This window comes from Dysidea avara, chromosome 6 (assembly GCF_963678975.1).
Source record: "Dysidea avara chromosome 6, odDysAvar1.4, whole genome shotgun sequence".
NCBI lineage: Eukaryota > Metazoa > Porifera > Demospongiae > Dictyoceratida > Dysideidae > Dysidea > Dysidea avara.
Window position 1 is genome coordinate 6,852,242 of NC_089277.1, and position 27,945 is coordinate 6,880,186.

The 27,945-nt window shown below is 39.2% G+C and overlaps 1 protein-coding gene across 3 annotated transcripts; it reads left to right on the top strand.

The window, feature by feature from the left end:
* On the top strand, positions 1 to 27,695 carry LOC136257970 (iron-sulfur clusters transporter ABCB7, mitochondrial-like). 3 transcript variants are annotated; one of them, XM_066051271.1, is made up of 13 exons: positions 1 to 154; positions 5,732 to 5,815; positions 5,867 to 6,043; positions 6,108 to 6,228; positions 23,329 to 23,515; positions 23,565 to 23,646; positions 23,703 to 23,879; positions 24,936 to 25,110; positions 25,830 to 25,987; positions 26,051 to 26,214; positions 26,515 to 26,816; positions 26,866 to 26,969; positions 27,291 to 27,695. In XM_066051271.1, the coding sequence occupies exons 1-13, from the start codon at positions 59 to 61 to the stop codon at positions 27,537 to 27,539; spliced, it is 2,076 nt and encodes a 691-aa protein (XP_065907343.1). In that variant the 5' UTR covers positions 1 to 58; the 3' UTR covers positions 27,540 to 27,695. The 3 variants fall into 3 exon arrangements, with proteins under 3 accessions (XP_065907343.1, XP_065907344.1, XP_065907345.1); XM_066051272.1 differs by having other exon boundaries at positions 5,870 to 6,043; XM_066051273.1 differs by lacking the exon at positions 27,291 to 27,695 and adding an exon at positions 27,028 to 27,283.
* Positions 27,696 to 27,945: the final 250 nt, after the last annotated feature.

Consider the following 27,945-nt stretch of genomic DNA (forward strand, 5'->3'; position numbering starts at 1 on the left):
CGTTGTCTTCTGAAAGATTGACCGGATTGACACCCTGTTGGAGACGCAGGCGCTAGTCATGATGGCATGTCAGTTGCTGATCCACTTCCAGAGTAACAGAGAATGCATCGCTGGAGCATCATGTTGTAGGAGAGTGTGGAAGCTACTGCGTCAGGTAAGTTGCTGAATAGCATACTAAACCTTAATTGCCTCAGGACCACTGAACTGTTCGAGCCGTTTTTTTGTTTGTTTTAGCCGATTGTCTTTGGATACTCAAAATAGGAAGGTGCTTCCTTTTGTTGTTTTTCTGGAGAGTTTTATTTGAAAGGCTGTGTTGTACAAAAGGACAATCCTGCACACAGACTGACCTTTCGCGTTTCGGTTAATCTAGTGCTAATTGGAATGCTTGTAGCATTGGGTATCAAGTTTAACACACAGCAACATACAAAAATACCACAATAGTTGTATAGGACAGCTGATTTGAAACCATTCTATTTTAGGGTGATCTATAAGTGTTTCAAGTATTCATGCCTTAATGAAGACTTCACATCATGTACGTATAGCTGTTATTGGATTGTTGGCCATGTGACCACTTTTTGCAGTTAAAACTTCACTGATACTGATTGAAAGCAAAAGACGGTTTAATCAGTGATATATAGTCTGTGTAAAAATCATCTGAAACAGCAAAGAGAGCTGCAGTGGAAATCTTAAGGGATTTTTGGTTACATATGATTACCATTTTTTTTGGATATTTACACAATTATGTTAAAATTATAAATGCTGATAACAAATTAGCACTTGTTTGCTTTATCTCAACTGTGTAAAATTCTCCAGAAACAACAAATGAATCACCTTCCTGTTTTGACCGGAAACCCTACCTTGGAAAACAAAAACAAACAAAACTGGCTGTAGGGTTGGTCAGTTTTCAAGTGGCACTAGTAAACTGAACAGCTACAAGTTTGCTACAATCAGTTAGGCCAATATTTGGTGCTTTTCTGTTTTTCATTAGAAAATTCCAAATGTAGAGTGCAGGTGGGCAGGCGAGCCATTACCATTATCCTTGTAGTTAGTGCTTGCCACAACATAGTAGCTAGGCTTATAACTGGCAGTTAGCAAACTTGTTGATAACTCTACGTATAACGTCATAGCAAACCTCTAAAGTAACAAACTTCAAGATTTAGGATGGTCCACTAAAGTGTAGCTGGCTATAGCTACAGTCATCCGGCCTTCCTATAACAGTTCACTGAGTTCAACTTTAGGTACAACTTCTTATTTGTAAAATTCTAATATCAGAGAGTTCACTGCACAAATCTTTCACTTCTCTTGGCTACAATAGATGATGAGGTACGTATCTACTGTACGAGTGTGGCAATCATGGATCTTGAAACTAAACATCCTTAATATTTCATTAATCACATTGGTTAAATCTTCAATAATGGGAAAATACGTATGGCAGTAAAATTAATTTATATGCAGGTGCTGATAAAAAACAGAAAATCAGTAAACAGTGGCCTTGGCTAAAATGTCGGCAACAGAAACGAGATAGACTCAGAAATACTAACACCACAAGTAGCCTTTATACATAGATACTGTGTGTATGTGTTATCATACAGTGTACGTACTGTCATGTGACCAGTTTACAGTTGCTCCTGGAGTAACTCTGTGTGTATTTTTTGAAGTGTTAGCAGGCTGCACCATTAATGTATGCTCCTAGGCTTGTCAGTGGTAAGCACCTAATAAGACTTTACCGTCTACCTTCTGTGTTTTCCCTACATGTAAAGTTGATAAGCTGTTTGTTGGAGAATTTTCAGTCCTTCAAAATCAGAAGATAATATTCGGCTATCAGGAGCTTTTACCATGAACTAGTTGAATTTTATCACAAATCAAAGATTGTAGACAACTATGGCTATATTGAGCCCTCCAAATGGGTAACTACACATTTATGTATGTAGCCATGTGCGTCATACAATACTGTATAGTAAGGGTCATGAACCAGCTTTACTTTCCCTTCACACTTTCAAAAATACCTTCAGAGTGACCCCAAATCCATCTGTCAAGTTTCTATGAATTTTAACTTTATTTTCTGCCAACTGACTACCTGATGTCTCCAATTGCAGTCAAGCATAACTTAGGACAGTTACAAAATAATTTGGTAACTGCTGTCTAACAATGACAGTAAATTCCATGGGGTAGAAATTGATTAAAATTTCTGAAAATTCCATGGGGTAGAAATTGATTAAAATTTCTGAAAAATCTGAGATTACGAGCTATAACTCTTGGTATCCTTGATTGCTCATCACAACACTGGAGTTCAACCTTCCTCTGCATGTAAGTAAAACTTCTCCTATAAGCAATAGTAGTTTATTTGGTGAGGTAGCTTTACTGTTGCTGCATCATGTGATCATGATTTTAGGCTCCAAAAATGGGTTTTCATATACGGACACCAAATAAATGATAACCTAAACCTCCTTGTAGTGAACATCTCTAACCATTTGGATTTGACACTTTGACTACATAGAAATTTCAGTGTAAAACAATGGTAAGATCCATAAAGTACAGCTAGGAGCAAAAGTATCATTGTCAGGAGCTGTAAAAAGATGCAGTATCAAACTTGTCCGACTTTCACCATTGTCATGGTTTAAACACTAGGTTTTGTGTAGTGCTATTAATAATAATTTCTATACACTGTAATTTTAACGTAAAATTACTAGTCAATTTACAACCACGTAGTACCTGCATTGACAGATATCGATGTTATGACATGACACCACAACACAGATATTTTGAATTGTTTGGAGGCACCCTTACTGCGACACTATTAACATTTACATTGTTACTTCAAGACTCCCATATCTGCTTTAAGCAGTATAGGAGTCTCTCCAAAAAAAGCTCTATTAGGTATCTCAATCTAATGAAAAATGCCACATCACTGGTTATATAGATGTGGTTGTAGGAACTGATTGTGGGTTTGAGTATTTTTGTACAAAGTATAGTGTTTTAATACATTACCTGTATAGCTGTATTAGGATGTACCTTATAGTAAACACTGTTACATTCAGACTTATGTCACAATTCTTTCATTGTTTTTATTAGTTAGTAAGTCAGGAAGGTCCTATGACACATTGGGTATGTCACAATAACCTTATGTTTGCAGTGCTGTACACACTGGGTAGGACATTGCTTTTCGGTAATTGATAGTCGGAGCATCACATGTTCAGTTACACAATTAATGTGTCTGGTACCATTCTTTCCTTTGATGTGGTATATGCTGATCCAACAGCCATTTTGTAAGTATGCAAAAGCACTTTTATAGAAATAGAAAAGCTATGATACTTGGTAGTCATGGAGCTATGCTAGTAGATACATAATTACGTATACTGATAGGCTGCATTTGACTGCAGTAGGAATTAAAATGTCCACTAGTATTGCTGCAGTGAAGATGACCTCCCTTGTTTCCTTGCTTTTTATTTCTATGCTCTCCTTACTCGTATGCAAAATTTCTAACTCTCCGTATACTTCTTGTTATACAGGAGTCGAATTACTTATATAGTCATCTCATATTAAAATCATAATGGGAGCATATGTAGTTCATGTGCAGCTTTGTTGCACATGTCCATCAGGTGAAACCGTGTAGGTATGTGCTATTGGCATACAGTAATACCTGTGTATTATGGAGGTGTTGTGTGTTCACATTAAGAGGGTTCCTGTGTATATTTCTGTTTGCGTTTGCCTGAGTAATATCAAATATGCTTGAGTTTTATTCCAATTGATTTGAATCGTGTTTAAAACATGTTTGCATACACTTGTACCCATATCCAGATAATGATAACAACACCTGTGTGTTTATTGTGATAAAAATAATTCACCAGTATTTCAAGATATATATCCATAGAGTATTGCATAGTAGGGATCACAAAGGTGTGGATGTGGCTCATAAAAAAAACATCACCCAAAAGCCAGTCTCACTTTTCCCTGATGATGATGAAGCAGTATTGATTAGGTAAAACTAAGCCAAAACTAGCCTTCAGATTGACCCGAAATGTTTTCAACAAGTTGCTATGAAATTTAAAAAATATATATTATTTAACAGAATTTTCTACCGATTGAGTAACTGACTGACTGATGCCTTCAAACAAGTGCAACTCGATAATAGCTAAGGCTACAGGCTTGATTTTTTTACTGTTTGGCATCGCTTCAGCTGGACATGTGCCTTTTGGCATACCGCAGTATGTACAATGCATTCTTCATGGACTTACCAGTGTCCTCCTTTGTGTCCCATTCATCTTTGCTGACAGCAAAAAGTGTCGATTTGGCGGTAATGTGTAATGGTTTCCCTTCGTAACAGAAATCGTCCGTATTTTTCATAGTGGCTTCTTTAATTGCAGAGGTGCTTTTTTAAAGTTCTTGATTTATAATGCTGTGTAACGGGCTGAACATGCATAGCAGACAATGAAGCATAATGGATACTTCACTCTTCAGATGATAATATTGATAGCTGGGGCGCATAGTGCCATTTCTTTCTTTTGATGTGGTATGCGTGGGTTCACCAGTTATAGTAGTTTTATTTTACAAAAGTTTGCGAACAAGTACACAAAAAATTTGGAATTTTCAACTAGAGTAGATACTGTGCATCTACAATATGGTGTCTTAAGCACAGTAGGGATATAACACTTCTTATTGTTTTACTGTGATTTAATATTGTGCACTACTCCAGCTTGTTTCAGTGTACTTTTTTATCGATGTGCTATGGTCCCTACTCTACATAGTTCAAAATGTTGTGTACTTGTATACCATATAGCTGGAAAGTTTGGTGAATTTGGCTAGGGAGCGGTGTTTCGCCAAACCAAATCATTTGTCCAATACAAATCTGTATTAGCACCACAGAAAATTTACCTAACTTTTTTTCTCACCAAAATCCTATCACAATAAATTTACTAGATGGTGCTGTGACTCTTGTAAGAAAAGTTACAACCAGGTGTGGCAGCTAGTGCTGAAAAATGACAAATTATTATTGCACTAAACTGTGCTCTATGACAATATTGAGATAATATCGTTTATTGTGATAAAAAAGTTTTTAATTGTTATTGAAGTAATATAGGTTGTTTTTTTTGTTAAAACGTGCACAGCCCTACTCTTCTATATCGGTACAAATGCTATTTGTGACTGTACCTGAAAACAGCTTTATCAATCCCATGCACCTGAAATATGGTCACATTACAGCTATTCCAAACATATCAATGTAGTTATAAGGTAACACATCATGGAGTTATGATCAGTCAAACTTGAAAATTTGGGAAAGTTACAAGACCCTGCGTAAATCATATTTTTAAAAAGAGGATAACCTTTAAATTAACAATATCTCAAGTTGTAATACGAATGAACAAATAAGGAATATTTGATTACAGCCTTAATTTACGAGATATATTCTAAGAGCCATAGTGTAAATTTTCAAGTACAGTGGTCCCTCGATTATCTGGCATTGATTATCTGAACTATGGAGTATTTTGTCTAAAGTGTGTGTTCTATTAGAGTATTTGTACAGGGCTCTGTATATAAATGTATGGGATTCTATTATCCGAACTGTTTGATTATCTGAATACCCTCAGGGCCCAATGAGTTTGGATAATAGAAGGAGCACTGTAAATTTAATATTGTGGTTTTTAAATGAAGTCGGGCTATTTGTTTATCATTAATAGTTGTTTCCAGTATATAGTCCTGCAGGTAGTTAAATTAGCTGCATTTTTTTCTTCAGGCACACAAGATAAATCCACCTATCATTGTTAGAAGCAGCACAGTTTCTTGCAGGTATCATCGACAATGGACATTACCTCCGAAGGTGAATGATGTACATTTTACACTGTTAACTTCAGTATGGGTCATTATACAGCAGTTGTTAAGTGACAGGACTCCTACACACAGTTGTGCAGTAACGTCACAGCAGCTAACAGATGAGACACCAGGATGGAGGATAATTAGAGAAATGTTGAAACATATTTGGCCTCAAGACCATCCCAATTTGAAAATAAGAGTAGTTTCAGCACTAGGGTTACTAGTAGGTGCCAAGGTATATTGGAGCTATTTGAATTACATAATGTAATTTTGTAATTACATGTTGTTGTGTTGTGTAGTTGCTAACGGTTACAGTACCTTACTGGTTCAAGTGTACTGTAGATCACCTCAACAACTTACCCAGTATTGATACCCCTCAAGGAACTATTATCACCATGGCTACTACTTTGATACTGGGATGTAAGTAATTCTGTGTCAATTACTATAGCTTTACAATGTATAATTGCTCAGTAATATGGAAAATATTACTGTTGAAACTAATCTACATTAGAATGTTTTGGGTGTTACAAGGATACAGTGTACAGTAGAACCTTAGTTATTTATATTCTGTTGTGTGACTGTTCTGTCCAGTGTCCAGTTATTGTCTAAGAAAATAACTTGCTTTAGATTAGATTTCCAAACAAGTCCCTCCTCTAAAAGCTTTGATGGTAGCTGGAGAAAGAGAATTTTTATGACAGTCAAAGTTAGTTGGCATCTACTTTAACTTTCTGGTGTGACCTCTCAATTAGCAGATTGTGGGTGAATAGTATTTCATTGGTGGTGATGTTGACTAAATCATAAACCATATTGTAAAGTACCACCAAGCATAAGTTATGATCCCTCCTTTGCTTGGCCATTGAGTATTCTTCATTATTTTTATAGCTAACACCACAGCTTGTCTAGCATGCATTTGTGATCTGATTTTCACAAAACCGATCAGTGGTTTACTGGTGGACAGCCTGATAATGTTGGCCAGGCATTTTTTCTGTTGATTTTGCTACGTATCAGCTACTAAGGAGCCAGCACAGCCCTGTAATCTCATGTCTGGACTCCAATCATGGTCTGCTTCCATTTTGAAGTCTGTTCTTTGCCCACCCTGCCACCCCCCACCTTCTACCCCTTTGTGAGCATTTGTGATGCTACTTTGCTTGTACAACAGCTCAGATTTTTTATGTTATTTGGCGGGAAACTCTACACCTGACTGCCCTCATCTGAACCATTTCTGTGTATCAGAGACGGATCCAGACTTATGGAAAGGGGGGTTCAAAATGAACTGAGGTACTACATTGTCTGGTATGGTAAGGTGAGATGAAAAAAAAGAAAAAAAGGTCACAACCAACTGACAATAGCTGCCAACCTCACCAACTACGCATTTATCACTGATAAAGCACAAAAAAAGTCCTTGCGTAGCTCGCTACACACTGTGACTGCTTTATTAGAGTAACTGCTCTATCAGAATATCTTGGTATACTAAAGATTTTGGGATGGGGTCAAGAGCCCCCCTTGACCCCCCCCCCCCCCCCCCCCCTTCCTGTATCCATCTCTGCTACGTATTGTTGCAGACAAGCAAGCTACTTGATGCCATTTAGAACATAGCTAATCATTACAAATAGCAACCAAGGTTATCATTCAAGATTGTATCTCTCTTAAACAGCATAAAACATGCATGATATGTGACCCAATTTGCATAAAAGTACCTTTTTGCACATTGTATGCAATAATTATGTAGACATGGCATTTTCAATAGATCACATTCTGAGAGGAATTTCTAAATATATGCTGCACAGGTATTTTATGAAACTGTAAACATCTTTAAGGTAAACAGGGCTAGAGCATTTGGGTCCAGACCTCTGCTGCTAGGGTTGCTATAACTATTTAACTGCACGCATATTCCTCTTTTAAATAATTTTGCAAACAAATGTGACCACTCTGTATATCTCTTGTACTTGTATAAGTGCACTTGAGAGATGTAGGTTTACATGAGTTCTTTATCAACATAAACAAATGCCCTTCCTTTGACGGCTTAAACAGGATTAACAGTAGAGTGGTTGACTGCTGTATTAAAGTATATCAGTTCTTTTGTTGCCAAAGAAGTGGAGAAATTATCCCCACTCTCTCAATTTCTACCACGTGTACATGCCTGCAGTGTCTGTAGACCACATCAATGTTTGGGGGATAAACAGATACTCCCATAGTCCTCTTCTGGAACTTGTGAACTGAGTATGTGATTTCCAACTTCAAGCAATCTCCTATTCCCATTCCTGCTCACCTCCTGGTTTTACCAATACCCAGATTAGCTGCAGATGATGCATTTGTCATGTCTAAAGTCACAGGACAGCTTCACTGTTAAATATATGGTGTGCCAATACAGCACTCATTTTTGGTATGAAATATAACAAAGCATTCAGGCAAGCTGAAATAGCTATTTGTCACAATTTTGAGATTTTGCAAAAGTCATTTTTCATCACTCATAATTGAAGGAAACGCTCCAAAACGCCATTAAAGCGGATATTTGTTATTATAAAAGTGAAGTAAAGAAATTCATGTTCTGCCTTTGCTGAGTATCTGTGCTATAAAATAGTCAACCTTCTCAGCAATTACAAATATAAGGAGGTGGGTTAAATAGTAATGCTGACAGATGGTTGCTCCATTTATGAACTCATTCTTTCCATAATTAGCCTTATCCACAATTACGTCATAGACATATAAATGGTCGCTATAGCATAGGGACTTTTGTAAAATTTGTAAAGACGATTATAGGAAGAAAAATTTTGAATGATCCTATCTCAGCCAAGAAAGAAGATATCGAGCTCTAATTTGCAGGCATGGTAAGTTATTACAATGAACATATACAAGTGATATTCAGGTGGTTTTCAAGTTCAGTTACTGTATAACTATAACCATATTGGCTGGTCTTTCTTGGCTGAGATATAAATCATTAAACATTTTCTTACCATAGACACCCGTACAAATTTTACAAAAATATTCCCGTACTATAGCAGCCATTTTTCACATCTGTGACATAGTTGCAGATAATACTCATTGGTTTACCATGTACAGGTAGGTATGACAAACAATTTATTTATTTTTTATATGTGAATAAGCTAGAATAAAAATGGGTGTATACTGGTATTTTGCCTTTGAACACTCCCATTATGTGTGCCACATTTCATTGTGTTGGATGGCTTGTTTGTGTTTTATGACTGTTTTGGGAAGTGTGTAAAAAGAAGAATAATTACAGATTCCCCGAGGATCAAAGATCCGATATGGGGAGGATGAATTGTATGAGGAGGTGAAGGATACATGGAAACAACATAGTCAGCTTACTACATGGTATTGCCCTTAATGCCGCGGCCTTTAAAAGTCTATAATAAAAACACTTATGTGATCCAGCCCACCCTTTTATGGTAAGGAAGAATTTGTAGGACCTGTCTACATAACTATGTGACCACATGGTTACCATTGTATGTAATGGAGTAATCACACTGTGCACATAAAAGTCATGCACAATTAAATAAATGTAAACACAATTAACACATAAGTACCAAATACAAATGTGAAGAGAACCAGATCATTGGTGCTGGAGGAACAGTTCCTTCTTTCAGAAAACAGCTATAGGTAAATATGGAGTAGTTCATATTAACTTGATTAGTCAGTTAGTCAGAAGCTGAGAAAGTAAATCAATACACACCATTAGGGAGTGATTAGGTGTGAGCTGACTATGTTGTTTCCATGTATCCTTCTCCTCCTCATACAATTCATCCTCCCCATATCGGATCTGCGATCCTCTGGGGATCTAATTGTATTTCAGAGGCTCTGGATACATTTCAACAGCATAGTCAGCTTACTACATGGTATTGTTTATAGCTCACCAGATTGATCTCCGTGATTCTGAAGCACAGTCTGTCCAAACCGTCCCGAGTTCACTGGTCTATTGTAGCAGCAGCAGAATGTTTAGGACGAGCTCCAGTTAGCCGCTTTAAGGATCTCTAACATTGGGACCTCCTCTGCCTTCACTTTGGAGGTAGGTACTCCCCGGTTTGAGTGGGCTGAGTAGACCTCAGTGTTGATACCTGCCAATTTCATCACTCTCTTTAACCAGTGGCCACTGGTCACTGGCTTGTGTGGTTTTCTTATCGAGATAAACAGGTTTGACTGGTCTTGTTGGCGCATAGCCCTTGACCTCTCTTCAAGTGTGTTTGAACTGGGATCAGCAGATAAGGCAGGATGAAATGCCTGGATTGGTGGCCCACTTCTTCTGGATTTGGTCAAGCCAGGTATAAACACAACACCATTGCTGTGATGTTGTCTAAAGTTGAGGTCTATCTATAGCTGCCAGTTCTAAGCACCTGTCTGCATTTGATAAGGCCATTAACGTGTGCAAGCATTTGGAAAGAAAGTTCAGAGTTGTTTTGGAGACTAGTGAGGTATGCAAGAACATCAGCAACATTCCATGTATTGGAATATCTTGGAGCAGGGGGCGACTTTTATATACTCCCTTAAGGAAGTGGAAAACAAGGGGATGCTGATAAACACTTACATCATCAACCCCCACATGAGTCATAGATATCGCAGAGCGTACGGTGTTCAATGTGCGATATGTGTCAAACTGTTTACACAAGAATTCTAAAACTTCATCTAAAGGAACTGAAAGGGGATTATTGCCCCTTTTCAGACACCAGCAATCCCATTATCTCCAGGCATTAGCATAGGCTGATTCAGTTGATGCTCTCCATGATTTCTGCATGATTTTAAGAACTCACTCCGAAAGGCCTCTAGTGTGGCTAGCTTCCCTGATACAGGCCAAGTGGCTAGAGGCAGTCGACCCTCTACTGCCATTGGATGGCACTGACTTGTCGGGCTGTTCACTATTTCTGCTAGTGGTGGTAGCAGAACTGGGTAATCTGACAGGCTGGCTTAGATCTGGGGAAGCCAGGTCTGATTGGACCAAACTGGGGCTACCATCATTGCAGAGAGCTTGTCCAAGCACTGCGACATCAGGGCAAACGGAGGAAACACGTATGGGTGATGCCCTTTCCAGGGGACTGATAAGCCGTCTACTGCTAGGGCTGCTGGATCTGCTCTCCAGCTGCAGTAGGTTGGAAGTTGAGCATTGGTCCTTAATGCAAACATGTCGATGGAGAAAGAGCCCATCTCTCCTCCAAGTCCAGAAAGACCTGCCGATTCAATTTCCAATTGCTTGCGTCCTTCATATGCCGACTCTCCCAGTCTGCCCTTATGTTCTCTACACCTGGGAGGTGCTGTGCATGCATGGATAAGGATGTTCTTCGGGATACACTAATCCCACACCTGAGAAGCTAAATCTGACAAGATAGTTGAGTGAAGTCCACCCATCTTGTTGAGAAATGTGATTGCTGTAATATTGTCTAGGCATAGCAACACCGAAATCGATTGTTTGTTGGTGCAAAAAGACTTCAAGCCTAAGAAGGCTGCCTTCATCTCTAAAAAAAATTGTATGGTGGGCTTGTTCCTCTGATACCCATGGCCCCCCTGTGGATGATCCCTGGCAGCTGGCTCCCCACCCCACCTTGGAGGCATCTGTAGTGTCCCAGCATGGGATCTGCAGAGGGCGACCATTGAAGGAAGTGGGCTTATTGCCTCACCACTACAGGTCTGACCTCATCCCGGGGAGAATTGGAACTTGCTGGTCTAGTGAAGAACCCCTCCTCTTGTACAACAGCTAGGCTCTCTCCAACTGCCTGAAATGCAGAGGTGCCGGCAGTATGGCCAGGTGAGCTGCCACCATTGATTCATCTTCTGAGATGGAAGCAAGATTGTCATCTTGCTGGAGTCCAGATTGAAGTCCAGAAAGGTAATTTGCAGCATGGGGTCAGAACACTCTTCTCTAATTTGGGAGGAATCCAAGCGAGACTAAGAGGTTCAATGCTAGTTGAGCATGGGTCTCTGCTAGCTTCTTGCCATCTGCCACCACCAACATAATATTGTATAGATACAAGATCATTCTGATGCTTAGCTTCCTTAGAACAGCTATTGCTGGCTTCATAACCTTTGTAAATACGAAAGGAGTGCTGGACAGTCCAAATGGAAGGACCTTGAATTCCCACAGCTGTCCCTGCCATTGGAACCTTAAATATCTGTGATAGGCCCTGTGGATAAGGATGGTCAGATAAGCATCCTTGAGGTCGAGTTTTGATCAGCCAATCCTCTTTCTGCAGTAGACCCTTCACTGTCTTTATTGATTCCATCTTGAAATGGTTCCTTATGACATATAGGTTGAGGGCTTGGAGATTTATCACTGGTCTCCAGGACGATTTATCACTGGCCTCCAGGACTATCCTCTTTGGGAACCACAAATACTGGACTTATAAATCTCTTTCTGTCATCCCTGATACAGGAAATGACTTTCTTCTGCTCCAATTTTACTATCTCTTCTGATATGATTGCCGACCTCTGTTAGTCTAATTGGGGTTGGAAGACACTTTGAGTTGGCGAGGACACAACTAAGTCCAGTTTGTAGCCCTTGATGGTATCAAGGATCTAGGGTCTTGGGTGATCCATGACCAATTTTGCATAAAAAGGGCTACGCAGCCTCCCACAGGATGATCTCTGTGCTCTGATGCTAGATGGGGGTTCAAACCGAGATCTTCGAGGGTGTGTGAAGGAGAAATTATTGTCATTTGTGTATGTTCTTGCTTTGAGGAGGGAGAGCTGGTTCGTGGAAGAGAGGGCGTGACTGTCTGGGGTAACAACCTTACTGGCAACTGAGTAACCCCCTTCTTTGCAATTGATGGCCCGGGTTGTACAAGTAATTTCCTCTGCCCTGTCTGCCCCTATACGTGCATGGCAGAAGGGCCCCTTCAAAAAAAACGACCCAGTCTTATATTCCCCCTTCTTGTAGTAGCCAGATGCCTGGCATCCATTGCTGCTGCTGTCCTTGGCTTTGTGCGTGATTGCTAATGCCTTAGCCAGGACTTTATCCTTCTCCACCTTAGCCAAGGGAGTGGATTGGAAATCCTTGCCGAAGAGTGTACCCACTGCATTGAGGGAATTTCCCCTGTGCATACTTGGCCCAGTCTGGGTGGACAGCCTCTAGTATCTTAGTATGGTGGATTTGTGAGATGTATTCTGATGCATTGCCACTGAGGCATAGGGTACACTGTATCAGGCCTACGACTTCCACGGTGGGGACTTGCATGTCTGTGTGTTCTCTAAACCATCTTCTAGCAGACAAAGCCAGGCTGATGTTAACGGGGCAACGCAGTTCAATGTTGCCTTCTGAACTCTCAACATTTCCGCGTCAGTTTGAACTGGAAGATGTTATTGAGGAATTCTTCCATGTACTTATCTACCTGTGGCACGACGCAACAGTCAAGATTAGGTTTGGGGTGTTCTGTAAAGAAAGCCTTGCACTCATCCGACACCAAACACTTTCTCAAATTCATATTTAAATAATCAGTCACTATTTCTGGCACTGCACATGTCCTACCTTGGGTGTGACTAGTGATGCAGGGTCAAAGTTAGGAATCATGTGAGTTTCCAACGACAGAACCGGGTCATCTGTAATCCTCCGTTTCTTGGCTGGGGACCCTGTGTGGTCATCATCCTTGTCCAGTTGTGCTGGATGAGGCCAGACTGGGGCATTTTTAGACGTGGACCAAGTCGGGATATTCAGCCAAGCTGAGGCGTCGTTAGACGTGGACTCAGTTGGATCCTTGGGTCTGCCACTTTGGGCTGGCCACCCATTACGGTCATCCACTTGTTCATTGGACTCCTTCGAGTCAGACCGCTTAACCTCCAGTGAGTTAGTGTCTGTTTCCGACTCTAAATTATCATCCCGAGGATCTGCTTTCTCTTGTCCATGCACCAGGGCAATTGCCCACTTCAAAACTTCTAGTCTGTCATCCTCTGACTGAGGAACACTCTCCAGGGCTTCCTGAACCAGTTGGTGATTCATGTTCGTCTATAAGTCAGCCTGGTAACAGAAGTGCGAATTATGCATGTCACTATATTCCAGTGAACAAAAGAAGGGTGGGCTGGATAACATGGGTGTTTTTATTATAGACTTTTAAAGGCTACTACTATATTCGGGACATTAAGGGCAATACCATGTAGCAAGAGTTCATAATATATATATACTGAGGAGAGTATCCTACTCTCATATACCCCTGTAGAAGGGCGTATCGTGAAGTTATGACGTAACGACAAGATGTTGTGGTCTATGACGTACATGCAGCCATAAAAGTGTTAGAATCATTAGCACCATTTTACACTCGCTACGCTCAGAATAGCCGTATTCGCGAATGGCCTAGCAGGAAACGCCTATGAAGCAGTCTTAAGCCATGAAGGAACGATTGTAGTTCGGTGAGAAACGCTTAGAGCTGGAGTTGATTTGGTTGCTAGCGACGTTATTAGGCACGCATTCAATCGATATCATGTTCAACTAATGACATCATTAAATATACAAAGAAAAACGGGCGAACTCAAAAGTGCTACGTCATAACTTCACGATACGCCCTTCCACAGGGGTATATGAGAGTAGGATACTCTCCTCAGTATATATATATTATGAACTCTTGCATGTAGTAAGCTGACTATGTTGTTGAAATGTATTCAGAGTCTCCAAAATACAATTGAAACTTTAACTGTGGTGATTTTGCCGAAACTTGGTTAGTGACCTGGCGGGCATCTGACCATAAAAATGGCTTTATTAAAATTAAGGAGCGTATATGTTTTGTCAATAACACACTGATGTGGCGTGCTGGCTTCTTGGACCGCATGACACACTACTATGTGCCATGATTTCCAATATTATTAATGTACATACATTATGACTCTCAATATGAGGCCTGAATAAACAATTGAATGGTACATGGAGAAAATCACAAATCAGCAACAATATTACAATAAGGAATAAAGATAGTTAAACACAGCAGCGGTTAATATACAGCACATATAGTATTACATGTAGTTAATGATAAGATGCATAATCGTCCATATAAACACAGTCCTTCATGTTTATACAGTCCTTCATGGTTGTGGGGCAACTGAGGTGGCCTTATTCATCCTCACAAGTCCCTTCAAATACTTCATCATTGGTTTGCGTACTTGCTTAAAGTACAGCCCATATGCAATTGGCTGAAGAAAGCGTATTGCATAGCCAACATTTGGAATAATGAGGTATTCCATCAGGTCTTTATAAACTTGTGAGGCAATGTTAAACTTTCCTATGGCATACAATGGCATAACTGTCAAATTAAGAAATGCACTACCCAGAGTGACTACAAGTAGTGTGATAATTGGCTTCCTGTTCTGTTTGATTCTGTGTAGCATCCTGGTTAAGCCTCTGATGTTTCCAGACAGGCTAGTAGCTCCTGTTGCTTCAGTTGTCTCTTTGATTTGCTTGTTAGCCTGGTAATATTTGATGGTAAAGTACACATTGAGGACTACTGCAAGAGATGGTGCCACAATCATAGGTATTACAAACACAGAGAAAGCTCTTCCTTTTAGTATGCAAACCCCATATATTGACACTTCAGCATACTCATCTAGATCAAAAATGATCGTGACAGCAGCAGGTATGACAGCTAACAGCCATGTACCAGTGACAACAGCAGCTACAGCACGAGGTGTCATTATCTTCTTGTACTTGAAAGGAAATGTCTTAATGTACACCATAGCAAGCAACTTGTCAGCTGCTATTGTCACATATGACAAATTGTTTGCAAATAGTGGGGTATACATGAACTTCAAGGTGAAGCAACTGAATAAAGATTCCACTCCTAACTGAAAGCTCAACATCATGGAACAATGAATCATGAAAAATATTAAAATAGCTGCTGTACCAGACACCAGTAGATTAGTAACAAATATATTATGAGGCTTGTGTAACCTTCTTGTGGTTATGATAGTGTAGACCACCCAGCCAGAGAGTAGAACATTGGCTATTGTAGTAATCACCTTGTACACCAAAGATAGGTAGGGAACATATCCTGGAAGAACAGAGCCTTGATCATCATCCATCTCCTGGTTGGTTCCTGATCCAGAGTACTCTATTGCACTCATGTCTCCACACTCACTCACTTCACAACAACACACCACACAATGACTTACAGTATACGTTGCTATGTATTTAAAGCAGTGGAAGCCATGCTGTTACCATGCCCAGATTGTGATGTTTTACACAACTTTATTGTTGTCCAGTGAAGCTTCTGGTAAGGTAGAAAAGGCAAGTCTTTTAGCATAATTTAATTTGTATTTTGTCATGCTACAAATTTTCTCATTATCAATTATTATGGGTACACACTGCTATAGTATGAATACCTTCAAACAAACCCAGCGGTGCATGATTAATCTTTCAATAGATAAGGAGTCTATGTACAACTGCATTAAATCTGTTGTATTGTAGACTTCAGGGGCAATAGAGTAAGTCAAAGATTTGGGTATAACTATGACAATTTATTAAGCTTAAATAAACAATGCAGTGTGTCAAGAGTCAAGCATACCACAGAAATGGCTATTTAGGGTTCTGGTGTATGCCAGATTATATGCTTTGTCTGACTGAGATATATAGCATTGTAGACTGCATGTTCAAGATACTTAACATGCCAAGTTGAAATTAGATCAGTGCATGTAGAATACAGTCACATAGCCTGCTGTTTGAATGATCTGCTGACACAAGTTAAAGCATATTCTATCCTGCGAATTTCAACACTGGCAAACAGCTCAACCAGACTTGAAACCGAGTTAGGTCATCTGGGTCACATTTTGTCCTGGTCTGTAAGGCCTGACCCATGTGCGAAATAAATATTTTAGTTGACGATGTGGAAATTAATGTGTCATATCCTAGTCCTGCAGCAGCCCAGCTTCTTTTGTAAGGTACATCCACTTATCAGGTATGTGTGATATCTGTATGTATCTGTGGACATCCATTTGTTAGTAAGACTGTTGAAATTTGTGGGTGTACATATTGCCCTAGTATACATGCTTTACTGTCTCTGTTGGGTTATGTAGAACCACACCCATTACATTACCTGTTTTGATATATAGCTACTTGTTTATTTTGTAGTATGCTAGTGGAACACTCAAAATGTAACTCTTGGCACATGCCTTAGTTGTAATCAAACTGGATCACATCCAGGTCACTTCTGGGTCTGACCCAAATTGCTATCTGGATTAGTGGGTCATCCAGGTAGCAGTAGTAACCCGGCTTCAACCTTGTTTAACAGTTGATCAGTATCTATGGGCCACACTGCATGAGACCTCTGCATTGGAGATTAGAAATCTCTTTCACCTTTGAAGGATACCTATACAATATATAAAACCTCAGTGGTTGGAATTCTTTTAAACGAAAGACTTTGTGCTGATTAGCACTTGTTTACACATTCTGTATGAACTCAACTATTAGCCATCAGCACTTGCAGGATATCTTTGTCATCACCTTGGCTTGGCTTTGGTTGGTAGCAAACATATTGATGCACTAGGTTAAGCACTACTACTATTAATCTAAACGTGTTTATTGCTGAAGAATGCTAAGACAATTCAATATATCAAATTGAGATTGTTGGAAACTAGTCTAAAAGCTGCCATGATATACTATCATATTGGTATACACCTTGGCAATATAGTTTATAGTGCAGGATAGTCCATTTCTTCCTATTATAAGGGTATAAGTAGCAAACTCTTTAGAGCATAAACAAAAGATGCACTATTATCTGTGTATCCCTATTCAGTGGCGGATCTAGAAATTTTCAGAGGGGGTTTCAGGTTGAGGAAGTTTTTCAGTAACTATCCCAGACCTTTTGTAAGGGGAATTCCACTCTGGAATTGCAGCTTCAGCCATAGGTAGTGTAATAGATTACACTATCTATGCTCTGCCTAGCTTTAAGTTGAAGACCAAACGAAAGGTAACTACCTCCTGTTGAACGACGTGTTGCTGATTTCAAAGGCAAAAGTTTGAAGTTTGGCCAGTAGAAAAAGTCCTAATATAATACACCATGTGTAACTCTTACACAATTGCAAACCACGAATCGTAAATAAATTAGGGGCACACGTTATTTCAGAGGGGGTTTCAGCTGATCCCCTGTATCCGCCACTGCTGTTGTATACTAGCTGTGCAAGGTTAAGAGTGCAGCATGGCCACTAATTAAAGTGGTTAATATTTGAAGTGCTGCATTAATCAACTATGCTTACTGCTAGCTGATGGTGAGGCTTAATGTTTAGCTACATGACTGTCTACTACTTATACACTAGAAAAATATGGTTTGCATATTTGTGTATGACACAGTGCAAGTTACAGTTATTGACAGCATTTACATGTGCACAAGTTTATGTAGTGTGTAGCTAGATACAGTTATTGTACATGAGAACAGGCTTTGTGGTTGGCTTGATCCGTTCATTGTGCTGAGGTGCATAATTACACACTATACTGTCTGCACCTACTCCACTTCCTAAACAACGATTGACGGATGCATTTGTAATACATACTATCTAATCCAAAACAGCCAAGCTGTAAAAAAAGTGTGCGGCCCTCAGAAAGGCTATGGTGAAAAAAGATGTGAAATCCAAGGTGGCGGCCAAGAAATGGCTGTGATGGTAGGTTAGTGGTAAAAATTTTAATAATGACAATTCAGGTGAATTTTTGTGCCGCTTCACAAAAATTCATCTGAATTGTCGTTATTAAAATTTTTACCACTAACCTACCATCACAGCCATTTCTTGGCCGCCACCTTGGATTTCACATCTTTTTTCACCATAGCCTTTCTGAGGGCCGCACACTTTTTTTACAGCTTGGCTGTTTTGGATTAGATTTCATTTCTTTTTGTATTTGTATACCCCAAAGCCGGCCTATGGCCAGCTTTGGGACTTTTTTAACCTATGTTTTTTTCTTTACTACAGGAAGAAGAAAAGATGAAGTAGATGTACTTTAAATATTTTATCAGTAAATGTACAAATTATATATACTGTATAATACATATGTGACCGGATTTGCGAAAAGGGGTCCAATTTGCCAACTTTGACAATTGATAACTTCAGATTGGAAAGAGCTATTGCCTTGATATTTGGGCAGTGGTGAGCACCACTATAGCTGAATACATGGTGAAATGTTCAGGTTAATAATTATGTTACTTGAACACTGAGTTATGGTCTCCAACATTTACGGAATTGGATGTGTGTGGAAGACCCCTTTTCGCAAATCCGGTCACATATATTGATTACAGAAATCTCCATGGTGGTTTCTTTGTAACTGAACACTCTACAAGGTGACTTCTTCTAATTGCTCTCTCTACAGGGTGAATTGTTTGTAGCTGAACGATCTACAAGGTAACTTCTTCTAGCTGATCTCTCTACAGGTGATGTGTTTGTAGCTGAATTTTGTATAGGTGATTTGTTTGCAGCTGAGCTCTTTACAGAATGGTTTCTTTGTAGCTGAACTCTCTAAAAGGTAACTTCTTCTAACTGATCTTTCTACAGGGCAATTTGTTTCTGGCAGAATTTTCTACAGGGTGATTTCTTTTCAGCTGAACTCTCTACATGGTGGTTTCTTTGTAGCTGAACTCTCTACAAGGTAATTTCTTCTAGCTGATCTCTCTACAGGGAGATTTGTTTGTAGCTGAACTATCTACAAGGTAACTTCTTATAGCTGATCTCTACAGGGTGATTTGTTCGTAGTTGAATTCTGTACAGGTGATTTGTTTGCAGCTGAGCTCTTTACAAAATGGTTTCTTTGTAGCTGAACTTTCTCCAAGGTAAGTTCTTCTAACTGATCTTTCTACAGGGTGATTTGTTTGTAGCTGAACTATCTACAAGGTAATTTCTTCTAGCTGATCTCTCTACAGGGCGATTTGTTTGTAGCTGAACTCTCTACAAGGTAACTTCTTCTAGCTGATGTATCTACAGGGTCACTAGTTTGTAGCTGAATTCTCTACATGGTGGTTTCTTTGTAACTGAACTATCTACAAGGTGACATCTTCTAGCTGATCTTTCAACAGGGTGGTTTGTATCTGAACTCTCTACAAGAAATCTTCTTCTAACTGATGTTTTAACAGGGTAAATTGTTTGTAGCTGAACTCTCTACAGGGTGATTTGTTTGTAGCTGATCTCTATACAGGTTACTTATTTCTAACTGATCTCTTTAATTCTGTTCAGGGTGACTGCTCTATTAGGATGACTGCTCTATTAGAGTATCTCGATCTCGCACTTGCTACACCAAGTTGGATTTCGTGTTATAACTCCGTGGATTTAAGTCTGATTCTTCTACACCATTGAAGAGCCTTTCTAAGATGATAACTCCATCTGTACAGCGATTTTGAAAGCATTACCCCAAGCGGTTTACCTGGTAGGCGTGGCAAGCATAATTATATAACCAAGTACTAAGAATAATACGAAACGCGGTTAAAATTACGTAATAAATAAATAAATAAATAATTAAATAAATAAATAATTAATAATTAATGTTTGAGAAAACTACGAGGCCTAGAGACATGAACTAACCGGGGATAGATTCGCCTGTGAATGAAGGCACAAACGTATAATCGTCGCTCCTGTTTGTGCTGATGACTTGACCATACGTGTAATTCTATATAACGCCCAGTACCACACCCTTGCTTAATTACTTACATATTGCGCGAAGAAGATTAGTGATGCCCGTGCAGGAGAGCCAGAAGCCACTTGTGTAAACAAGAAGATTACAGAAGCCACTTGTGTAAACAAGAAGATTACAAGTAAGTTTTTATGTTTGTAACATCTCAAGTCTCCATGCCAGCTGCCAGTGGATTCACTGATTCATGTAAATAAACAATACAAGAAAACATTAAACTGACATATGCCACGCTCTTTACAATAAGCTTACAGTTACATATAAAATACAAGTAAACAATTTTGTCTTGTGCAGCTGGCATGGCGAACTTTCTTTGTGTTGGTGTCAGGCAATTCAATACGTGCTTAATCTTTTTTGCCTTCACCTGGCGTAGCTACTAGGCTCTAGTGGCTTGGCTGTCTTCCTTTATCTGGTTCATCTGGCTTGCATACGCCTACAGCATTGTGTAGCTATCTCCTGAAAGTTGTGTATGCATAACTATGGTGTGTCACCCATCACTGTGCCATTGCTACATCACTGATGAACCTTACTTAGCTCTAGTTGATGTTGATATGCATTGCTGTATATTGGCTAATAATTTTTATCTGCATGGTGATGTTGCCTATAATGTATTGCTGCATACAATACTGCAATAATGTATAGTTCTCTCCTGTATGTTTTGTATACATATACTTTGTACACATCACTGTGCCATTTATACCACACCAATGATGTACTGGCACTTAGCTACTGGTGGCCTTTAGTTACGATGCCACTATTGTGTTATATCTGTCACCACTGTGACATATTGAGTTGATTTGGGGATAATGCATTCACCACCTAATAGCCTCACCGGGGGGCTGTCACGTTGGTGTATGTACTTGGTTATATGTGACGCGGTCCTAGTAATAATAATAATAATAAAATAAAAATATTAAAAATTAGCTAATCTCGATTGCGTAATTGTTACACACTGTTGATTTTTTCGCTGTATCTTCCTGGTTTTTAGCTTGATTTCTTTCAAACCACAAAAGGTTTGAGGTTCAATAGTTAACCTATTCACCCACCGATTTTCAGCTTCTTCCCATACGCGGTTTACCCTGTAGGCGTGACAACATATTGGTGTTATTTTTCGTGCATAATCGCTCATAACTCTTTGTTTGTTTATGGTATTCCAGCCAAAGTTGGTACCGAGATGCGCCTTTATACCCCCCTTCTGTGTGCCAAATTTCAAGGCAATCGGATAACGCGTTCGAGTTTTATAGCAGTTTTTGTAAGTGTGCGACAAGAAAAAGAAAAATAAGAAGAAGAAGAAGAAGAAGAAGAAGAAGAAAAAAACGAAGAAACTCAGCCAATTTTTGAAGTCGCATATCTCAGGAACGCGCGAAGCGATTTCGCTCAAATTTGGAATGTAGAGTGCTGCAGTTGGGGGGCATGTCCACAGCAAAAATCGTCTTGTTTCATCAAGGAAGCACAGAGCTACGGAGGTGCGAAAATTGCGTTTTCTTTCTTCCTGTCAATATACTCACCGGTGTTACGCGCCGGCTTCTTGGGCCGCACGACACACTACCGTGTGTCTTGATATTTGTAATACATACTATAAACCAGTGAATTGATAATAAGGTAAAGATAAATGATGTTTGATATGAACAAGTCTTTTACTATGAATGGTAGGATCACTTTGTGGTTCTTTTACTGTTGCATATAGTATTGGGAGCACAAGTCCTAACAAAGACGTGTTCATAATGGCAATGGTCAAATCCTTGACTTGCTTAAAATGTTGTGCTACTTTTGTCTGGCTAGTTTGAGTGTTTTAATGAGTCCAGTATTACATGGCTCGTTGGAGGTCCCACAGCGCTGGATTTCACGTAGTTGCTGCTTTTCTAGTAGAAAAGCTTTAATGATCAAATAAACATCTAGAGAAAATGCTGTGAGGAAGGCAACAGAGGGAGGAAGAGTGTATGTAAGCAAAACACTTGCAAAGGAATTATTGGTACGGATACAAGCACCATATCGTGATGTCTTGATGTATGATTCTCCATCAGAATACTTACCAATAGCAAATACTGTAATCCATATAATGGCTATTGCCAAGTAACGTAACTTGTTAGTGACAACAGCGAAGTACCAAGCTCCATATATTATAGTGACTACCTTGCCAAATAATATTAACTAGTAGTTGGAATGCTGTCACTTCAGGTGTGACAAGTTTGTGGTGAATATCTTGTAGTCATTCAACATTGGTTGTTGGCTCCTCATCTTGGCAACTGCTCTGATGATTAACACGATTGTGACAGTTATAAACAAAGTAGCCACCACACAAAAGACTAGTATAAGGTAACTGTAGTATACTGGTAGATCAAACACATTTGTTCCATTGCTAGTCTTGTTGGAAGAATTAAGTAACTCACTATTCATTGTTATAACCACTGCACTAACTACACTACTAATCACACACTATTTGTAGCAATACTGTTATATATTAACCATAGTTACCTAGCCAGTAAGGCTACAAGTGATAATGTGTGAACTAAATATGAGCTGTAAAGCAGATAATGTATTAGGACATATTATGGCGAAGACATATTCCTCTATTCTATGTACTGCACATACAACCTCTATTGTTTTAAGTTGGTAATTTACTTGTGTTTCTGTGCTTGTGGTCAACAAATCTGTGCTTTAATTTCATAGAAGGCTGGTCCATGTATTTCTGATAAATGTGTCATTTGTCATTTATACAGCTCAGCAGTAAAGAGGGTGAACCTTCTAAAAATCTTGTGATAACGAGTTGTACATTGGTAAAATATAATATATTATAATGTAGATTTTAATGTCAATATTTTTGTAATAATGACATGACAATTTCGTTGTGTCATATCTTTCTTATATAACAAAATAGCTATAAGTACAACTTCAGTAGTGCTATGATGTATGTATGACATCAATGGTGATGTTTCACACAGATGGGGCTGCTCGAATTAGTAGTCAGCTGTTTAATGAACTAAGAAATGCTGTGTTTTCTCGAGTGGCAGCCAGCTCAATACGACGTGTGGCCAGAACTACCTTCCTGCATCTTCTCAACCTTGACCTCAGTTTTCATCTGTCACGTCAAACCGGTGCCATCTCCCGAGCTGTGGACAGAGGAACAATGTAAATATGCCTACCACAGTGGGTGATGTGTAAACTGTTTGTTTCATAGGGGCATCAAATATATGTTATCTACGTTAGTGTTTAAAATTGCTCCCACCATTTTTGAAATGTCACTTGTCACAGGAATAATGGTGAGCTAATATGTGTGTTTACAATACAGTACTATCGTATCAATCCTTCACTATAGGCCTACAGTTGTGGCCCATCATATGCAGCACTCACAGTCGGACTAGTCACAGTCTACTCCAGTCTCACACTGGGGATAACACAATGGAGGACAAAGTTCAGGGTACAGATGAACAAAGCTGACAATGCCGCCGGAACTAAAGCTGTTGACTCCTTAATAAACTATGAAACTGTTAAGGTAGGAAACTGAGCATGATAATTACTTAGTCACAAATCAAATTTGAAGGGGTATATGGAGTAGAGGGGTTATCTAACTAACTATGAATTTAAAATTTGCTGTTATATAGTTAGTCAAATTTTACAGATAACAACTCAACAGTTCTCTATCAGTCCATTCTAACTGCCAGCAAATTATTAAATAAAATATAAGACTATATAACTTTTAAAAGTGAAGACACTTACAGGGAAGAGCCTAATAAGCAAGTGTAGGGAGTTCAAGTGCTTACTGCAGAAGTACACAAAATGGGTGCCATCATCCGATATGCCCTCCATTTTTTGTGAGTCCTGCATAAACACAAACAGGGAAAGACAAAACTGTGTAAATTGTGCAATCTCTCACAATGATATATTAATTGACAAGCAGGCAGACAAGTATGAGTAGCCCATAGTGTAGAAATTGAATCCCATCCACTCATGTCAGGGGAGGATCCAGACTTTTTAAAAGGGGGTTCCATACTGGAATTGCAACTTCAGCCTAGCTGTAAAAGGGGGTTCTACACTGGAATTGCAACTTCAGTCTAGCTGTAAGTCGAAGACCAAAAAAAAAAAATGCTGACAATAGCTGCCGTCACCATAGATACCCTCACCAATATATTTCCCTATTTATAACTCCACCCTAAATAGCTTGCTACACTGCTCCTCTTAAGAATACTGTGACTGCTCTATTAGAGTATCTTGAGTAAGAGAGGCTCTTTCAAAAGGAAGGGGGTCCATGAAACCTTTTGAACCCCCCTGGATCTGCCCCTGCATGTTATAAGAAGAGTAAAAAACCCTTAACTTGCCCTTTTGAATTTCTGCATAATCGATTCTTATCAGCAGCCCCATATTCCAGCATAGAGACTCAGTGTATATGCATGTCACTTCTATCTGGAGCTAGGTATAGCTACTCAAGGTGTCCTGAAGAACTCATGGACAGCCTCTAGAGTAGATAAGGCAAAAATAGACTGTGACAGAGGTAGGATGACAGTCAGCATTAATACAGCAGTGAAACTCAGTTGCTGTTTTGATCTTTTAGTATTTCAACAATGAACAACATGAAGCAGATCAATTTGATAAGTCACTAGCAGGCTATGAAGAAGCTTATGTTAAGACTACTACTAGTCTTGCCTTATTGAACTTCTTACAAAGTCTGACCTTCAGTACTACTATCACTGCAGTAATGCTGCTGGCTGCACAAGGGATCCAGTCTGGTTAGTGAGTGTACAGCTTGTTAAAATATTATGTATGTTTTGTGTGTATTTTCCAGTATGTGTGTGGGTGTGTGTGCGTGTGTGTGTGTGTGCATGTGTGTGTGCATGTGTGTGTGTGTAGTGTGCATGTAAGTCTCAGACCTTCATTTGTGAGACATCCTGCAGGCTACTAGTCCTACACTTGACTCATAGCACCTGAGTAATGCACAGGTGATTCAGTGTTCTATTGACTGTACGTGTATTACCCAGCAGGTAGTAGCTAGTTTTTTTTGTTTTTTATATGTGTTGCATGTGTGCATGCGTGTGTTTGTGTGTGTGTGTGTGTGTGTGTGTGTGTGTGTTGCACGTTGTAGACTATATACCCTATTTCACTACAGGACAGGACAAGTATGTGTGTTAGAATACACCATGCAAAATTCATTTGAGAGGGTTGCCAAGATACTAGAGCAAAAATAACTCACAGTTCCTTTTCCATGAAGAAATGTTAAATGCATGTTATGCTAAGACCAAAATTTATTTTTCACGAAGATTTTGATAACATTTAAATGCAAATCTTAATTTTCACCTTTTATTCCTGCAGGGGATTGTATTGACGTATTCATGATTTTGTTTGAGAGTTTGCTAGTACAGTATTAGTGCAGACTTGTAACTCAAATGAAAATATTGTGTTAATAATATGGTGTAAAAGTTAGTATTAAAACTTGTATGGACTTTCACAGGTACAATGACAGTTGGTGATCTGGTGATGGTCAACGGTCTACTGTTTCAGTTGTCATTACCTCTAAACTTTCTTGGCTCCACCTACCGTGAAATAAGACAGGTATTGGTTGATATGAAGAACATGTTCAACTTGCTGAGCCTGAGTGCCACCATCCAGGTAAACCTGTATTTCTAGCTGTACAGTGTTCTTTACAGTGATGCTGTGTCCTTGTTGGTTTAGAGCAAACCTAAAGCTCCAGCCCTGATCATGGGTCACGATGACAGTACAGTGACTTTTGAAGATGTCACATTTGGTTACACTGAGAATGCTACAATTTTGAATGGATTGTCATTTCATGCACCAGCTGGGAAGAAGATAGCTATCGTAGGAGGGAGTGGAGCAGGGTATGTGAGTGTGTTATAGTCATCATAAAACATGATATATATTGACAGCTGCTTACATAGTTTTATACTTGCCATAAAATAAGTCACCTTGCAGCAAGTACCTAATTTTCAGTAATTTATTGGGTTCCTTCCAATCTGGGTGTGAACTGTGATGTCTTTGTTGTGAGGGCTAACAATTACACATGTCAGTGGTTCTCTTGGTCCTTATGGGATGGAATCTTATTAGGAGAGATTGGTTAGGTTCTTGTTATGGCTGTTTTAATAAAATGGTGTATTAATCTCACTATTTGTTTACCACAGCAAGTCTACCATTGTCCGGCTACTCTACCGGTTTTATGACCCACAAGGAGGACGTATTCTTGTTGGAGGGACTGACATACAAGATGTCACATTAGATAGCATGCGCAAAACAATTGGAGTTGTTCCTCAGGACTGTGTACTATTCCATGACACTATATACTACAATATTCACTATGGTAACTTAGCAGCCAGTCATGAACAGGTAATAAGAGCAGCAGAGATGGCTGATCTTCACGATGCCATCTTAAACATGCCTGACCAGTGGAGTACACAAGTGGGGGAGCGTGGATTAAAATTATCTGGCAAGTTGTAAACTACTTGTAATAGTGTCAATACCATTGTATGTGTTAGGAGGGGAGAAACAACGTATAGCTATAGCCAGAGCCATCCTAAAGGATCCAGCAATTCTTGTCTATGATGAGGCCACGTCATCACTGGACTCCATCACTGAACATGTAAGAACATTATCCATAGGGGATGTATATAACATACAATGCATTGATAATACTGAAGTCCCAATAGCTAGATTTCTATGCAAGTTGTGGTTGGGGTATACGTAACTCTCATGTGATGGACCAGAGTGACTGAATGATGGACCAGGGTGACTGAATGTGAATGTTGCTACTTTGGTTGCTGCTGTTATGTACTACACAATAAAATCATCTAGCTATTAGAGTGTTTGTTAAACGTTTGAAGCTTTGGGATTGAGGTTTCCACACATGGTTTAGACACATAATCCGTATGTTGCTTGTATGCTACTCTCATTTAACTTGTAGAATATTCTGAATGGTCTACAGAGAGTAGCCAATGACAGGACTTCTCTATTTATCGCTCATCGGTTGTCAACTATCATTGATGCAGATGAGATTCTGGTACTACAAGATGGCAGAGTGGAAGAACGAGGTAGCCATTTTGACCTGATAACTAACCCTAGTTCCCTGTATGCTGAGATGTGGCACAATCAAAACAATGGCTGGACTAGCACATCTGAAGTGTCTAGTATTAGAACACAATCAGTAATGTGATGGCTATAGCTAATTGGTACAAATCACTTTTACTACAATGTATATATAATTGCTGGCCATTGAAACAATTCTATATAGTTTTGACATTGACAGTGACAGCTATATGTTTGAAATCATTATATAATTTATTTGTTTATCTATTTAATTAATTATTTATTTATTCCTTTAAGAGAAAGGAATGTAATGCTTCCAAGGTGCTTTAATATGAGTATGAAGGTGGCCAACATTTTAATGCAAACCTTAACTACTCCTATATAATACCACACCTGATGACTATACAGTTTACATATTCTTTGCTGAATATATACATGAACTTTCAAATTTAGCTTGTGCAGTAAAACTTCTATAATCCAACACTCATTGGGATAAGAAATTTGTGTTGAAGGATGTCAGGTAGTATTACATA